The sequence below is a fragment of the Mastomys coucha genome, unplaced genomic scaffold, assembly GCF_008632895.1.
Source record: "Mastomys coucha isolate ucsf_1 unplaced genomic scaffold, UCSF_Mcou_1 pScaffold23, whole genome shotgun sequence".
NCBI lineage: Eukaryota > Metazoa > Chordata > Mammalia > Rodentia > Muridae > Mastomys > Mastomys coucha.
The window spans coordinates 9942614-9961485 of record NW_022196906.1 but is presented as its reverse complement, the minus strand read 5'-3'; the positions used below and the strand labels follow the sequence as shown (position 1 = coordinate 9961485).

Below are 18872 nucleotides of genomic sequence, written 5' to 3'. Positions count from 1 at the left end.
CACAGCTTCAGCCATATTAGCAAAAGTCTATAGAACCCACATATTCTAAGAAAACAGTAAGACTTTAATTTTCAGACATTTATGAGATGAAGGAAAGAATAAGCTTGTAGCCAATGCCAAGGGAAGGACCCATGTCTTGAAGAGGGAAAGAGCAGGAAGGCCCAGCTTAGACCTGACTTGGGAGCATAGTACCCATGTGAGTCCAACAGTGATGGAACAGCAGGACCACGAAGGATCCAATCTATGCCTTAGCTTCATTCCTTCTATGAAACTCTGTTGACCAAGTGTGAGGCAGGATTGACCAGAGACTGTGAAGTAGGACATTAGCATCGATGAATGTAGACATCATCTAAGGCTGTGTGCCACCGCATCATGTGTAGAGTGACATTGCTCAAGTGACATGGGTGCTAGTCCCACACTTGCTTAGCCAAAATGTTTCTACTATAATCCCTTTTATTTCCCATGCCAGACCTGTCACAGCCGCACCTGTGCCTCTATTTCCTAGGAGCTGTGCCTTGTGTTCCTAGTTTCAAGGACAGCTCTGGTAATCATCTAACCTTCATCATTCCCCGAAGCCTTTCCAATGAGTAAACACAATGACTACAGACTGGAGTAACAGTCTCCCATTTCTATGTCTGTTTGTACATCTGTCTCTGAGCCTGTGTGTATTCCTAAAGCATAAGAAAGGTATAGAACAAAAGGAAAGGATAGAGGGAGGGAAAGCCTGAAGAAATCCTTGCAGCTTGCAATGCAAAGAATAACTTAGAAGAATTCCCCATCTAAGCAAAGTCACCATTTGGAGAAGGTCCGTTTTTGTGTGGTAAATTAGCATGGGTTCCACATGCAAAGCCTGCTGATGGGACACCCTGAAACCAAGTGCCGTGAGGAGGTACTGAAACTATTCCTACAGTGCTCTCTTTGAAGATGAAGACTGGGCTTAATGTAGCCATGTTAGTTATGGGTAGATGGGTGGATAGATAGATCGATCGATAGACAAATACATGGGTACATATAGATACATACATAGATATGTGTGTATGTATGTACATATTATATTTACAGTTATGACATATATGCATTCACATAGGGAGATGTATTAGTGGTAGTATACGCCACGCCCAGCTATCCCTCTTCTCATGGATCCAGGAATGAGGAAGCTGCACCAGAGGGACTCTCCTATAAGTGCTCTTATTTCCCAGTTCAAACGTATACATAGTGCTATATTGTTGTTGCTGATGATTTTATCCTGGATTGAGAAGCTACTGAGTTGACATAATTTCTACCACAGAAAGAAAGATCTGCTTTTTTAATACCAGAATTATTAGGATGAAATATACATTGTTTCATACTGCTGACCACAGTGTAGACAAGCACCTTGAGAGGAAGGTTAATCTCCATGGGAATATTCTAATGACCCTCTTGTAACTCATCTTTCCTTTGATCTCTGTGCTTTAGGGAACACGGGGAACACATTTAAGATTGAACCAGTCCTGGGCATCATTACCATTTCCAAAGAGCCAGACATGACAGCCATGGGTCAGTTTGTCCTGTCAGTTAAAGTCACAGACCAAGGCTCGCCACCAATGTCTGCTACTGCGATTGTACGCATCTCCATCAGCATGTCCGATAACTCCCACCCGAAGTTCACTCACAAAGACTACCAAGCTGAAGTAAATGAAAATGTGGATATTGGAACATCTGTCATCCTGGTTTCAGCTATCAGCCAGTCTACCCTCATCTATGAAGTCAAAGATGGAAACATCAATGGAGTCTTTACCATAAATCCATATTCTGGAGTCATCACCACTAGGAGAGCTTTGGATTATGAACATACCTCTTCCTATCAACTCATCATTCAGGCCACTAACATGGCAGGCATGGCTTCCAATGCCACTGTCAGTGTGCAGATTGTGGATGAAAACGATAACCCCCCAGTGTTTCTCTTCTCTCAATACTCAGGCAGCCTGAGTGAGGCTGCTCCCATCAACAGCATTGTCAGGAGCTTAGACAACAACCCACTGGTGATCCGAGCCACGGATGCTGACAGCAACCAAAATGCACTTCTGGTGTATCAGATTGTGGAGTCCACTGCCAAGAAGTTCTTCACAGTGGACTCCAGCACAGGAGCCATCAGAACAATTGCCAACCTGGACCATGAAGTTATCGCGCACTTCCACTTCCATGTACATGTGAGAGACAGCGGGAACCCACAACTAACGGCAGAGAATCCGGTTGAAGTCAACATTGAGGTGACAGATGTGAATGATAATCCACCTGTGTTCACTCAGGCTGTGTTTGAAACTGTCTTACTTCTCCCCACCTACATTGGTGTGGAGGTTCTGAAGGTGAGCGCCACAGACCCTGACTCTGAGGTACCCCCTGAACTGACATATAGCCTCATGGAAGGGAGTGTGGATCATTTTCTAATGGACCCAAATACTGGAGTGCTCACCATAAAAAATAATAACCTCTCTAAAGATCACTACATGCTGATAGTCAGAGTGTCTGATGGCAAGTTCTACAGTACTGCCATGGTCACTGTCATGGTTAAAGAAGCCATGGACAGTGGCCTCCACTTCACACAAAGCTTTTATTCCACCTCCATCTCAGAGAACAGCACAAACATAACCAAAGTTGCTATTGTCAATGCAGTTGGAAACCGCCTTAATGAGCCCTTAAAATACAGCATCTTAAACCCAGGAAATAAATTCAAGATAAAATCTACCTCAGGAGTGATTCAGACCACGGGAGTACCCTTTGACCGAGAAGAACAGGAGTTATATGAGCTGGTGGTGGAAGCCAGTCGTGAGCTAGACCATTTGCGTGTGGCGAGGGTGGTAGTCAGGGTTAACATTGAAGATGTAAATGATAACTCTCCTGTCTTTGTGGGCCTCCCTTACTATGCTGCTGTGCAAGTTGATGCTGAGCCAGGGACTCTGATATACCGGGTAACAGCCATCGACAAAGATAAAGGTGCCAATGGAGAAGTGACCTATGTCTTGCAGGATGACTATGGTCACTTTGAAATTAACCCTAATTCAGGGAATGTGATTTTAAAAGAAGCATTCAACTCAGATCTCTCCAACATTGACTATGGAGTCACCATTCTTGCCAAGGATGGTGGCAATCCATCTCTGTCCACATTTGTAGAACTTCCTATCACCATTGTTAACAAAGCAATGCCTGTGTTTGATAAACCCTTTTATACAGCATCAATCAATGAGGATATCACAATGAACACTCCCATTCTCAGCATCAATGCCACCAGCCCGGAAGGCCAGGGCATCATATACCTCATCATCGATGGAGATCCCTTCCAACAATTCAACATTGACTTTGACACCGGGGTCCTAAAAGTCATTAGTCCTTTGGATTATGAAGTCACCCCAGTTTACAAGTTGACAGTGAGAGCTAGTGATGCTCTTACAGGTGCCAGGGCTGAAGTCACTGTGGACCTGCTAGTAGATGACATCAATGATAACCCTCCTGTTTTTGATCAGCCCACTTATAACACAACACTATCTGAATCATCTCTTATTGGAACCCCTGTTCTGCAACTTGTCTCAACTGATGCAGACTCAGGAAACAACAAGCTGGTGCATTATCAGATCGTCCAGGATACTTACAATAGCACAGATTACTTTCACATAGATAGCTCAAGTGGCTTAATCCTGACAGCAAGGATGCTAGACCATGAGTTGGTGCAACACTGTACCTTGAAAGTCACAGCAACTGATAATGGTTTTCCATCCCTGAGCAGTGAAGTCCTGGTTCAGATCTACATTTCTGATGTTAATGACAACCCCCCTGTTTTTAATCAGCTCATTTATGAATCTTATGTGAGTGAACTAGCCCCCCGGGGTCATTTTGTAACCTGTGTGCAAGCCTCAGATGCAGACAGCTCTGACTTCGACCGGTTGGAATACAGCATTTTATCTGGGAATGATCGAACCAGCTTTCTGATGGACAGCAAGAGTGGAGTTCTCACACTGTCTAGCCACCGAAAGCAGCGTATGGAGCCCCTGTACAGTCTCAATGTGTCTGTGTCTGATGGACTGTTTACCAGCACTGCCCAGGTTCACATCAGGGTCCTTGGGGCTAATTTGTATAGCCCTGCCTTTTCACAAAGCACATACGTAGCTGAGGTAAGAGAGAATGCCGCCTCTGGGACAAAGGTCATTCATGTCCGAGCCACAGATGGGGATCCAGGAACATATGGACAGGTCAGCTATTCCATCATCAATGACTTTGCCAAGGATCGGTTCCTCATAGACAGCAATGGACAGATCATCACAACAGAAAGACTAGACCGTGAAAACCCTCTGGAAGGAGATATTAGTATTTATCTGAGAGCCTTGGATGGTGGTGGGCGAACTACGTTCTGCACTGTGAGGGTGATTGTGGTGGATGAGAATGACAACGCCCCTCAGTTCATGACAGTGGAATATAGGGCCAGTGTCAGGGCTGACGTAGGAAGGGGCCACTTGGTCACTCAAGTTCAAGCTTTGGATCCAGATGACGGAGCAAATTCTAGGATTACATATTCCCTCTATAGTGAGGCCTCAGTGTCGGTGGCTGACCTCTTGGAAATTGATCCTGATAATGGCTGGATGGTGACCAAAGGCAATTTTAACCAACTAAGGAACACTGTTCTGTCCTTCTTTGTGAAGGCAGTAGATGGTGGCATCCCAGTCAGACACTCCCTCATTCCCGTCTACATCCACGTCCTGCCCCCTGAAACGTTTCTGCCTTCATTCACCCAGTCACAGTACTCCTTTACCGTTGCAGAAGATACATCCATTGGAAGCACAGTAGACACCTTGAGGATTCTGCCCAATCAAAGTGTCCGGTTCAGCACAGTTAATGGAGAACGGCCAGAGAATAACAAAGAGGGTGTCTTCATCATAGAACAAGAGACAGGTGCTATCAAGCTCGACAAGCGCCTTGATCATGAAGTCAGCCCAGCTTTCCACTTTAAAGTAGCAGCTACTATACCCTTGGACAAGGTGGACATTGTATTCACTGTGGATGTTGATGTTAAGGTATTGGATCTGAATGACAACAAGCCAGTCTTTGAAACCTCAAGCTATGAGACAATCATAATGGAGGGGATGCCTGTTGGCACCAAGCTTGCCCAGGTGAGAGCCATAGACATGGATTGGGGAGCCAATGGGCAGGTCACTTACTCCCTACACTCAGATTCCCATCTTGAAAAGGTAATAGAAGCATTCAATATTGACAGCAACACAGGATGGATCAGTACACTGAAGGACCTGGACCATGAGACAGACCCTGCTTTCTCCTTCTTTGTGGTGGCTTCTGACCTCGGAGAGGCTTTCTCTCTTTCTTCCATGGCTCTGGTCTCAGTCAAGGTGACAGATATAAATGACAATGCACCAGTCTTTGCTCATGAGGTGTACCGAGGAAATGTGAAGGAGAGCGACCCACCAGGGGAGGTGGTAGCGGTTCTCAGCACCTTGGACAAAGACACCTCCAACATAAATCGCCAAGTGAGCTACCACATTACAGGTAAGTCCCATCACCCAGGTTTCCCAAGTGCTCTGCTTTCTGAAGACAGGTGGTGATGACAATGACAGGAGGCTGAGATGAGGATGAGGGTGATGGGACTTCTGAGTAAGAAGTCTGATTGCATGGGGAGTTAGTCGTTGGCTCTTCACTTGGCTGTAGTCTACAACACCTCCTGCAGTTTTGAAAAACAAACACTATTTTAATTGAAGAAATTAAAATAACAGCTCTTTTTAGTGGAAAGAGATGTTTTTCAACTATAATCCCCTCGTGAGCTTTTACTAATGCTGAAGAACAATAGTATGTCCCTCATTAAGCTTTATGTGCAGCTTTCTTCTGGTTAAAAGAATGCACTGTCACACACATGCAAATGAGAAATCTCAGTTTGACCTTTTGCTGAGAATTCTAAATTTATAACTGAGGATCAAAGGATATGTCTTCTGACAGCCCTGTTTTCTTGCAACCTCTGTCTGTCTCCTCCAATAGTAAGTAGCTGTTCACCAGCAAAAACTGAGATAGACAAATAAGGTCACTAAGCGTGCACAAAAATGTCACCAGGGCTCTGTGAGACTGTGAGATTCACATCAGAGTGAAAAGTCTTCCCCGCTTCAGAACAGCTTTCTGGGATGACCCACTTTCAGCGATGAAGAAGGAAAGGTTGGCAGTCTAGAAAAGTCCCTCCTAGAAACCACTTGGGGCCTGGGAGATAACACCTTGATTCTGAGACTTTCAGAGCCAGAGCATAAGCCACGTGCCAAAAGATTTTAAATAATTCATCAATACTTGTAGCCAGGTGGCTTTCCCCTTAGAAAAACCACATTATTCAGAGTGAAAAATGAATTAATTAGGATGCCCTTAGGACAAAGATTCTGCTTAAGTATGTTAGTGGAAAGTTAATTAATCACTGCAGAATAAGATCTGTATTGGAGCAAACACCAAAAGCTTAAGATTGCCACACTTCCCCAAGATTCTTCTTTGTGTCTTTCAAAGTGCTACTCCCTTGATGACATTTCTCACTCTTATATATCTTGTGCTTTCTCTGAATGCTGTCATCTTATTCCATAAAAAATAAAAATGTGTATTTCTGCAGTTAAAAACATAGAGCATCTGGGTAAGGAGAGAGGAAAATAAAAGAATAAAGAAAGGATTTGACTTATTTGCATTTAGTTTTGGGGGGAAGACACTCTGAGGACCCTTTTGTACTTGGAAGAATTATTAAACACTCAGCCTTAATTATTTTTATATAGTCTCTGAAGTATCAGTAGATGATATAAAGGACCATCCCATCAGCTTCACTAAAGTAATGAGTGCAGTGCAGCTTAAACTCCTCTTACTATTAGCAGAGTCAACCACCAACTGATTTTAATTAGATTTAAGCTTTGCTCTTGATGTAGCACAAGTTGGCTGTGCTGCCTCAGACTAACAAAGGAACATTAATCATTTTATGTAACAAAGGAATGGTGTAGGCTCGCCTGCATTGAAGGCATTTAATAGAGAGGTTAAATTTGTGTGTACTGAAATAATATTCAACTAAAGCACAATTGAATTCTAGCCAGAGGTGGCAGAAAGTGATATTACAGGGAGGACATAGATCCTCCCAAGGCAAAATTTCTCAGTCACTTCGGTCACCACCTGGGGACAAGTAAGTGTCTCACATGATAGGTAGGCTGATCTTTATATATTGTAAGTTATTTTACAGCCATTCCTGGCCCCTCAACCACTCAATTCTAGTAGTGTATAGACCCACAACAGTCATGTGACAACCAAAAATGTCTACGTACACTAGAAAAACTCTGAGGGGGAGCATCACTGCCTGGAAGACCAATATGTCACCTGTACATGACTGGGGTTGACATCTCCTCTGCTTTCTTCCCAATAAAAAGTTATAAAGAAGAACCAGTGTAATGCTCAGAATTCTAGGCCCATGTGCTTGCTTTTTTAAAAGATTGGTTACAAAGTGAGCCAGCTCCATTCTTACAGTGAAATAACACTTTGTAACATATATTTTCCTTATGTTTTTGTTTATTGGGTTTGAAAATAATTTTGAGTGCATCCATTTGATTTGTTCTGCACTCACTATGTGTCCAAGTCTGGCTTTGAACTTATGACTTTCCTGTTCCAGTCTCACAGTACTAGCATATGAAGTGTACTACTATACCAAGCATCACATTAACATGATAAACAGTTTATTTGAGGAAAGGGAAATCCATGAATTGTGGAGCTGCAGACTGTTCAGAGCCTCACTGAAGCAGCAGGAGGGACAGAGGCTTTCAGGATGCTCACCAAAGAGTATTTCATTGGCTAGTGTGGAAAAATAAGCTTCTGGTTCCCCCAGCAGAGGTTAGTTGTTAGATATTTTTTTGATAGTTTGCCTTTTAGCATAACTTACATAAGGTGGGGATTTGGGCTCCATCTAGAGGAACCCAAGGCAATGGGCTCTCTATGTCATGGCCTCTTACAAGGTTGTGTCACCTATTGTCAATTTTCCCCTTTATAACTTGAGGTTTAGTAGTGAAGCAGGGAGATTTTGTGGTCCCAGCTGCCTCTGAGACTCTGCTGTCTAGAAAAACGGCCTCGAGTGGAGAAGAAGTAATCTCAAATGCCAGATAAAGGGCCGCCTCACTCTTGCGTCTGACCACTGCCTATTGTCTTTGGCCAATTCTTTCTGGGTGTCAGAACTGACATGATTTCCCTCTTAGGGATGAAGTGTCGCGTTTCCTTCCCTCTTCCTATCTTGTGTCAAGCTGCTTTAGTGTTCACCAAATTTGTGAAATAAAAACAAATCTGTTTGGGCCAGTCCTGTCTATTTTGTCTTCTTTCCACCCACTTTCACCAGCCACTCTGTTCAGTTTGACTTAACTACCTCAACTGGGTTTCTTTGGACTGCTTCTTAAATGACCCCTGTTAAGAGTATTTAATACCATTGGTTTGCCCTTTGTGGTGCAAACTTTTCTCCCCCAAACTCCAGTCCTCATGAGAAAGTCCCCAGCAGTGTGATAAAGCGTTCATTAAAAGATTCCTTAACAGAACTAGCTGCCTTGTCTTGATTATATAATCAACTCAGCAGCTAATGAAATTGTCTTGGTGACAAGGACTACAGTGTATTACAGCCTCTCTTGAGGCTGAGTGGATAGACAATTGCATCATCCCAGGAACCAATTGATGGTTCACAGTTTGAATCTGATTATCTTTAAGGGAAACTAAACAAAAGATCATCCCAGCTTCTCTCTGTAGATTTTATTCTCTTGGAAAGTTATTCTTTTACTTTCTACACAAGATGAGCATACAGATAGCATGTGTTTTTACAGGAGAAATTAAGGGAGTCTCCGCCCTTTTCAGCATCATAAGGATACAGTGTGAGAGGCACTTGAGTGTCCCCATATGGGTGTCCCACTGTGAGTTCTCAGAAGCTCTGTTTCCACTACAGGAGGGAACCCCCGAGGACGGTTTGCCCTGGGCATGGTGCAGAGTGAGTGGAAGGTCTATGTGAAGAGGCCTCTGGATCGAGAAGAACAAGACATTTACTTCCTCAATATCACTGCCTCTGATGGACTCTTTGTCACACAGGCCATGGTAGAAGTGACTGTCAGTGACGTAAATGACAATAGCCCAGTGTGTGATCAGGTGAGCTTTGGGGATGAAACTGCTTTCTAAAAACTTGACTCACCCCTCTAAAGTTAAGTTCAATCCCACTGTACATTTTTTTCTTAAATCTAGATTAATATCTTCTCTTATCTTCAACTGAATATAAGAAGGTAAGAAGTAGTGTCTGGGATAAAATGTCCCAAACATGAAAAGAATCTAGATAGCTGGCAAGACCATGTGCCCAATCCCTATGCCTCTCTTCTGATTAAACAGAATCAGTGAACCTTAAAGTTAACCTGTAAGTAGTTCATAAAGTATCTCACACCATCTTTGGGTAAATCACTCAATAAGAGAGGTGAACCCTACACTGTGAGTTGCCTGTTTGTAGACTACACAGCTGTCAGTGGCAGCACTGTGACTGAGTTGGGTCTCCAGATCCACACCAAAAGAGCCTTTCCATTACTGTAGAAACACACAATGTGTCAACAAGAACTAGATAGCATTTTCTTAGCCAAAATTAATTGTTAATCTGTATTTCCTCACCTGTGGACCAGGGAATAATATTTGTGTTCAGAAGCTTAGAAAAATGATGTATGTAGATTTAATCTCTTATGCTAAAGCCAGATATTACCTATGACTAGTTAAAGAGGTGAAAACAAGGGAGACAGAGGCAGAAGGATTTCTGAGTTCGAGGCCAGCCTGGTCTACAGAATGAGTTCCAGGATAGCCAGAGATATACAGACAAACCCTGTCTCGGAAAAAAAAAAGAGGTGAAAATAATTCCGGGGGCCCATTTGGTCTCAACACAGAAATGGGCACAGTCAGTGTGGGATGAGCATTGAATTTCACAATGCAGAAATGTTATTGGCTTTCCACAGTACTTTCTTCTTACCAGTCATATCATCTATGCACGTTACATACAATAAGTGCTCAACAGATACTTTAAGTGAATGTGCACAGAAAAGATAAGGCAAGGAATATACTAAGTTTATTACGCACTGCAATATGATATGAGGCAAGGGGGGAAAGCTGCAAAAGCTAAACCACAGGAATGAATCTTAAAGAAATGTGCTTTGATAGGATCTATAAAATTGTATCACAGGCAGTAATGATCTACCCTTTCGTAAGGCTATCCATGGGGCATATTGTACTGCAGGCAGTAACTATTGACTTACTCTTGCTGACCTCTGCCTAGGTTGCATATTCAGCATCACTTCCTGAAGATATTCCATCAAATAAAATCATCCTGAAGGTCAGTGCCAAGGATGCGGATATTGGATCCAATGGAGATATACGATACTCACTCTATGGATCTGGAAACAATGAATTTTTTCTAGATCCAGAAAGTGGTAAGGTGAAATTTATTCTTTGTGGAAATGCCACTGTTTATCCATGTAAGAGTTTACCTTCTCGTGTGGTCGCATCATGAATAGATAGTTACTTAGCTAGAGCCTTGACATGAGACTCTGATGCCCCAGATGTTAAGAAATAAGCACTTCATAGTGTACAGATATGGGCACTCTGGGCCACAGGAACTTGATTTGGGTTAGGGTTGGGACTTTCTTTTCCCCTCCTCTCTGTTTTTCTTCCTTGTGTCCATCTACTTCCCCATCTTTACTGGCACTAAATGACCACCCAGGTCTCTGTGTGTTAAGGCCAGACTCACAAAGAGTGGAAGAGGACTACATCACAAATGCTGGTTGCCATGCAAACTAAAGCATGATGCTTAGCAAGAAGAATTTCTTCATGGTGAAATACCTTTAGTTCCCTTCTGATTGTTACAGCACTGTTGTCTGGATTTTATTAAACATCCCTTCCCTATTTAAGGGGCTAGGAGCCCACAAATTTCCTTGCTTAATCAGACAAAAATGATAAGGTAAAGGGTTATGTAAACTGAAGTCAGATGCCTGAACTGAAGGCCAGAGTGATGGAAAAGTCATTTTCTATGGCAGCTAGTTATTTCCATGTTGTGGATTAGGTGGTTTATCTAGTGGTAATTTTTAAATGAAGTGTAAAGAGTGAATAGCTTGCATATTTCACATTCTGTGTTCATCCCAGTGGACTCTTTAAAAGTCAGTGGCTTACTCATGGATCCTAGCAGGAAGCATGGATATAGTTACATGTGAACATGTTCCTTATCTCTCTGGACACTATTGGAAGATAGGTAACCTATAACCATAATAATGAAAGGAACAGCGAAAGGAGTGCCCAGAAGTGTAAAGGAAGCCATATTGGATGTCACAGATGTAGCTGATATTGTGAGGAAATGAGATGAGAAACTGAGGCAAGATTCTAAGAGTTGAAGCAGGACACTGAAGGTTAGAGAAGGAGAACATCAAGCAGAGAGTGAAAGAAGGGGGCAGCAGCTCTAAACAGACAATGGTGGGTCTTGAATGTCCTCCTAAAAGGCCAATGAGGACTTTTAAAATAAGAGGGCCAAATAACTCAGTGTGGCTTGTGTTGGAGAACTCGCTATATTCAGCAAGCCATAGGAGGAACTGACTGATAACACATGGCTAATTCAAAATGTCACCAATGTCATTTAAGAGCAGGAATGATCTACAAGTCATACCTTGCACCACATATCAGTTACTCAGTCTTCTCACTATGCTTGTCCTTTCTACTGACACTTAAGCAACAACAACACATATCCATGTATTATGGATATATATGCATATACATGTGACATGAAAGTCAGAGGGAGACTATTAAATGGTCGGAGGAAGAAGACAAGGATGCAGAGAGGTGGACAAGAGATGATAGTACAGAGGAAAAGACAAAAACAAATATTGCATATTTTCTCTCACATGCAAGATCAGATCCAACTCGCTCTCTCTATCCATCTATATGGGAGAGACTGAGAAAAGAAAGAGAGAGGGAGGGAAGGAAAGAGGGTGATGTGGCTCAGTAAATAAGACAATATGATAACAAAAATCTATTGTGTACTAAGGTTGATCCTTGTGGTGCTAAATCCTACATTAGTTACTTTTCTAGGCTCTGTGAAAAAGAAAACCAAAGCAAGGAAGAAGGGCTTTATCCTGTGCTCTCAACTCTAGGGTCTAGTCCATCCTGATGATTGGTCCTGTGGCAAGAGCTTGACATAGCTGGTTGGTCACATTGCTTTCACAGTCAGGAGACAGAGAAATGAATGCCAGCACTCAACCCACTCTCTCTATTTACAGAGTTCAAAGATTCCAGCATGGGGAATGGAGCCTCTCATATTTAAGATGGGTTTTCACTACAGAGCCAGCCTATTCAAGACAATCTCTCACAGAAACCTCTAATTTAGATAATCCCTCCTAAAGGTTCCAGGAACCTTGACTCCTACGAGATTCTAGATAGGACCTGTCAAATTGACAACCAATGTTAATCATCACAGGGCCCCTCTAGACTCTTCTGTGAAAGCCAGCCAATTTTGATGGTTTTATTTCCCTCTAAAGGATGGGGGTAAAAAATGGCTGTTTAGAAACAGGATATTGTGCTCCTGAGCCTATCGGCCATGAACACCAAGGACAACTATGTACCTGGAGCCATCCATCCATAAGAGCTTCCTCCATTTGCCACAGGAAAGAACCTCAAGAAATTTTGCAAATGAATTAATTAACTTGAAGGTCAAGCAGTTGTTTTGCCATTGCATCTAAAATTCTGTGATATTTTCCATAATGCCAACAAAATTGAATTTGCTGTATTTCTTCAATTTATAGGGCACTTAGGCCTTATGTCCTTGGTATTTACTATATTTGGAATTTTTCATACAATTGATTTTCTGCTTTGCCATGAAAAGACTATTTTTGAAGAGGCAGTCCAACTATGCTGCTATCTCGTTTCACAGGTGAGTTAAAAACCTTGGCCGTCTTGGACCGGGAGAGGGTACCGGTATACAACCTGATTGCCAGGGCCACTGATGGAGGTGGCCGCTTCTGCAGCTCCAGTGTCCTCCTGCTCCTAGAAGATGTGAATGATAACCCCCCTGTGTTTTCTTCCAACCACTACACTGCATGTGTCTATGAGAACACAGCCACTAAGGCTCTGCTGACCAGAGTGCAAGCCGTGGACCCTGACGTTGGTAAGTCAATTCCCCAGCCAGGCTTCTCCCACATTGGCACACTGCATCTAGGAGAAGGTTCTAGAGGCGTCTCCAGGTAGAACTTGTACTGTAAGCCAGGTTTTAACCCTGAGCTGCTGTGCCTCTTGTGTTGATTGAACTCCACATTCTCTTCTTCCTCCTCCTCTTCATCATCATCTTTTTCCTCCTCCTCTTCATGCTTCCTCTCCTCCTTCTTTACCTCCTTGTCCTCTAGAGTTCTATAAAGAGACTAGGCATCCCTCTACATTGTAACTAAGGATGCGGGAATAGTTTATAGGCTTTGACCATTTGCTGAAATGGTTTTCTTTTCCTTTTTTTTTTTTCTTTTTCGTCCTGAGACAGGGTTTTTCTGTGTAGCCCTGGCTGTCCTGGAACTCACTCTATAGACCAGGCTGGCCTCAAACTCAGAAATCCACCTGCCTCTGCCTCCCAAGTGCCGGGATTAAAGGCGTGTGCCATCACTGCCTGGCCACATTTTTTTTTTTAAAATAAAAGCAATATCGTTTCTACCTGTCTATCCCTCCTAAACAAAGTTAAAATGCTGTGTTGTGCAGCAGGGAGAGTTCATCTCCAGTTCTATGAAGACTCACATCATATCCTCAGCAGAAATATGACAATATTTATTGTACTGCCCCACAGTGTAAAGACCAATTGCTAAATATGCTACAAGTCCAGTGTGGATTTTTTGAAACTGACATTTTCAAAAATCCCTTGCACCCATCCCCACCCCCCACCCCATCACTGACAGACAAACATCACTAGGCAGAGTGAGGGTCCTTGCCCCCGCTCCCACCCACCCCATCAATGACAGACAGATATCACTAGGCAGAGTGAGCATGGGAAGATAAGGAAGAATTAAACTGAAGTTGCTACTAAAGTTTATGTACAAATCCTTTTGACAAGATGAGATGATGGGTTAGAAGAGACTGGAGTTAATTGCCAGGTAGACCTTCTTAAGAGTGCATTAGTTATCGAGGTGACTATATGATGGAATATAAATATGAAAGGGCACACAGAGCCTTCGGTGGTTCATTTTAAGAGCTGTAAATCAGAGGACTAGACATGATAGGGTGTGTCTGTTATGCTAAGTGGGCCTTTATATAATTCAGTGCCTTATTGCTTAATTCTGAATTGACAGAAAAATTATTGGACTAATGGAAAAGCAAAATCATGATAATTAGCTGGAAACAAACGTAACACCCAAGGTCTCTTCATATTTCCCCTTACAGGAATTAGAGGCTACAGTTGAATTATTGCTCTTATCACATTAGCATAATTTTAAGGTCGAGAACCAATCCTTTAAAAGCTTGTATTTTATTGTGGAAAAATGACAAACAAGAAAAGGCTGTTTATTAGTACATAATTATGTAATAACTGCAAATAATCTTTTAAAATGAGGATTATAAAACATTCTCTGGACTCTTATTTGAACACATTTGGGGAAAGAGGACAGAATTAATGCTAATGAGTCTTTTAATAATTAAAAATTTGACTTGAGGATACATAATTAGCCCATAGATAACATTTCAAAAGCCGAAAGGCTTGAATTCTGTCACATGCTCCCTTCATGAAGTGACCAGATGTGTTCCTGCTGCCAGAGATAGAGAGTAGACACAAAGGTCTGGTCACTGCACAGGTCTTAGAAAGTGTGAGGGTGGGATGGGGTAGGATTGAGAGATATGACCCAGAGCTGATTCTCATGCTGTGAAGAACAACACAGTTAGCCATCTGTCCTTTCATTTCTGTCTGAAGAGAAACAATGTTGGCAGAAGGAGTGGGAGGAATGTCTAAATTCTGGTCATTTGTCAGGACAGAGGTGGAAAAACCTGGGAGAAGAAAAGATTAATGGAGATCTTATTATACCTTGATCTTCTCATTTCCATGATAAGTAAAAGGCTTCCGTGCAAAGCCTCACTTTGAAACCAAGGACCTGGGTACATTGACACCAGCCATCTTAGTTAGGGTTTTATTGCTATGAAGCAACACCATGGTCAAGGCAACTCTTCTAAAGAAGAATATTTAATTGGGGATGGCTTACAGTTTCAGGGGTTTAGTCCATTATTGTCATGATGAGGAGCATCCAGGAACACATGGTGCTGGAGAAGGAGCTGAGAGTTCTACATCTTGATCTGCAGGCAGCCAAAGGAGACTTTGTTCCACACTGGGTAGAGCTTGAGCATAGGAGACCTGGAAGCCCGCCCCCACAATGACACACATCCTCCAACAAGGCTACACCTACTCCAACAAAGTCACACCTTCTATTATTGCCACTCCCATGGGGCCAAGCAATTCAAACACATGAGTCTACATGGCACTAAATAGCAACTGCTTGATAGGTAGCCACAGGTCCCCTCTACAGACTAGCCCTATACTAACTGATGGCACTACCTGATTACAATTGCAGACCATACTTTAAAATAATGAAGAAATGTCTATCTTTACAAAAAAACTTTATAAAAATTTCAATCTATATGAAAATTATTTCACATTGAAATAATTATAAATTCATAGAATTTTTCAACTTTTACCTAGCCTTATCCCCAGTGGATATATCCTGCCTAACCTCACAATTGTTGCTAAAATCACAAAGCTGACATAGGTGCAATCTACCATGCATCTTCACCTTTCCTGCAAGTGAACATGGCTTCATATGCAACAGTATCAGTGTGTACCATCACAAAGCCTCCACTATCCTTAACCAGCACAAGGCTCTCACACAGCACCATAACCACACCCTCCTCCTTGTCAGTTTCTGTGCACTATCAAACATTTAACTCAACTTTATTATTTTAAAAAAATGTTATTTAGCCAATTAATATCATTTGTACCCTTTTAAGGTTGGCATGTTTTCTTTTAGCATAGTTTGCTTCAGGTTCATTCATGTTATTGAATGGACTTCAAATAACAAGCTATTAATCCATTTTGCTCATGAGATATCTGTTAACAATATTTCTTCCCTAAAGTGGTAACCCAATTTTATTGGTGTTAATTCATGAATTTCTGTGTCCTTCTAATATGGTGTTTTGAAATCTTACCCTTAGTTTGTATTGAGATACAGTCTTTGTAGAGAAGGGGGCATATGTAACAAAGGTATGAAAATTGTCTAATGCTTTTGTCAAGGAATACTGATAAGTCCATTGCCCCTCTGACTGTGAGGATATACAGAGGGGGCACCTATAGGGATTCAGCCTCCTTAGACACCATAACTGCTACTGCCTGATTTTGGACTTATCAACCCCCAGAACTGTAACAAAAATTTGGTACCTCAAAATTATTCATGTGAAAAATTTTGTCATAGCAGCCAAAATATACTCTGACAACTTGTCTTTGTAGATACATGACAAGATACTAATCAAAAATCTAATTCCATGAATTTCTGAGTCCAAAGACCATTCCATGAATCACTAAGCCCACTCTATGGGTTTCTCTTTTTTAAACATTTTATTTCTTTTAATGAAATAACTTCTTCCTGTGAATCATTCATAATGAACCAAAGGTAGCATTATAAGAATTTCTTACATCAAGAATAAAATAAAACAAGGAAGACAAGATTTTTTACACCCATTTTATGAGTTCTAAGAAATAGCCTGATAACTATCTAGATTTTCCACATTAAGTTCTTAATTTTCCTGTAGTAGGAAAATATCCTTAGCCCCATGAAGTAGTGGCATGACTTCATGACCCCAAATTTATGAAAGGTTAATAATCTTTTCAGTGAAGACAAGGAGGTCTTGCTCTTTTAATGCATTGCCTCTTAGGAGTTAGTATGTTAGAGTTACTATTCCTTTGGACACTGAGAGTTCTTTTAGGTTCTCATGGCTTTGTTTTGTTGTTGTTTGTTTTGTTTTCCCAAAAATCAGCAAAACCAAACATGCAAACAACAACAAAAACACTAGGGCAGGCAAGATGTAAATTTTAGTTGTTTTCTGCAGAGGAATGGAAAAGAGAAAGGGGAAGGCCTTGAAAAAGATCAGCTGGCACTGGTTGGTGGTCAGTCATGAGGTGAGGAAAGAGTCCTTTGAGAAGGAATGAAGCCCAAGTGTAGGGGAGACCATGTGTATAAGAGAGATATATGAAAAGGAAAAGTCACTCTTTTCTGAGTTATTCAGAAAAATCAGCTGACTCGGGAAGCACTGGTTGCATGCCTTAAAAAAGAGAGAAAAGAGTAGTGGAGGAAATTTTGGAAGGGAGGAATACAGCAGCTCATTAAATCAATGATTATTCTGCCTGTGAGAATCTCGTTTTGAGAGGTGTTTTGTTTGTTTATCTATCAAAAGAAACATACAGCATGAAGGACCAGAGCAAAAAATCTGTGACCATTTTGGGCAATATGACATGAAAATAAAGTGTAACTTTGTACTGGAAAAATATGCTACACCCCATGGTTCATGGGATGGTGGGGATGTGGGAGGGATTTTTTTTCCCTTTATGAATGAGGAGCACAAAGAAAGGAATATGTTTTAATGAGTCAAACTCTCCTTCCTTACTACATAATTTCCTCACAATTTGTTGAGAGATCAAATTCAAGTGTAGGGGCTCAGAACACACATTAGATACTTTCTAGTTAACTTAGCCATTACTTCATGAGCAACAGGGACAAAACACTGTAAAGGGACAGCAAGACTTTCCAAGATAAGCTATATAGAGAGATAATCCTCAAGATCCTCAAAGGTCAAGGAGTATATCACAAATGTAGAGCCCCAGAATGGGTAAGACTTCGGGAGAGTCTTCAGGAAGAACAGTCTTAGCATGACACATAGACCAGGAAGATGAAGCCATAAAAATGGGACTCTTTAAATGCAACTAAGAGCTGGGAGAACAGCATATTGTCCAGGATAGGGGAAAGGAGAGGGGACCAGAAAACTGGGCAGGGTGTGTCTATAATCATTCAGGAAGCCTAGGGATCAAGTATTCAATTAGAGAAAGAAAACAGGCAAGTGTCTTTAAGGAAATGCATAATCGATTCTGTGTTGGGGAAGTATAACACAATACAAACATCTTTAGCAGATTAAAACAGGACAAAGCAGGGTATGTAAAAGAATTCTAAAAAGGTATTGTGAATAACCACAAGGACCAAAATAAGAAAGAGCAGAGGAGGCCCAGAATGAGATTTCAAGTGTGAAATAAGAAAACTTTGGCAAGGCCCTGGGTCAAATGGCAAGCAAGGCTCATTAAGATCTGAACCTTAGGGAGCAGATAAACATCAACAGAAAGATCATAGGTGCTCCAAACGAAGACGTGGTGTGGACAAATAATTGCATTAAGAGGAAGTGTAAAAAGCTCAGAATCTGTCAGAGGAAGGCAGCTCTTCCTCTAAAGTTGAGAGTTACATCCCTCTATTAACAGAAAGCAGGAAGAGCAAGATCTCTTCCATTTTGATCTGACTGTGATTCTGCTGTCCCTGTGCTCTCCTTCATGGGAGACACTTATGATAATTAGCTCATTGTGCACACTGTGCAACAAATCCCTCGTGAGAACCATGGCACTATGGGTCCTGCATGATTCACAAAACAGAAAGTAGAATGAACCAGTCTTCCTGCACATATAAGGGCATACAGGGCTTCCCTGGGAATTTGGTCAACTATCCCTCTGAGAGGGTAGATCCTGATTAAAAAAGAAGAAGAAGAAGAAGAAGAAGAAGAAGAAGAAGAAGAAGAAGAAGAAGAAGAAGAAG

The 18872-nt window shown here is 41.7% G+C and overlaps 1 protein-coding gene across 11 annotated transcripts in view; it reads left to right on the top strand.

Moving 5' to 3' along the window:
- Nucleotides 1-18872, top strand: part of Fat3 (FAT atypical cadherin 3) — a 591431-nt gene that overhangs the window by 494572 nt on the left and 77987 nt on the right. For all 11 annotated transcript variants that reach the window (XM_031346174.1, XM_031346182.1, XM_031346176.1 and 8 more), the window contains 4 exons: nt 1456-5529; nt 8954-9150; nt 10307-10460; nt 12944-13177. In XM_031346174.1, coding sequence (XP_031202034.1) covers nt 1456-5529; nt 8954-9150; nt 10307-10460; nt 12944-13177 — 4659 coding nt within the window. The remainder of the gene's footprint in view (nt 1-1455; nt 5530-8953; nt 9151-10306; nt 10461-12943; nt 13178-18872) is intronic.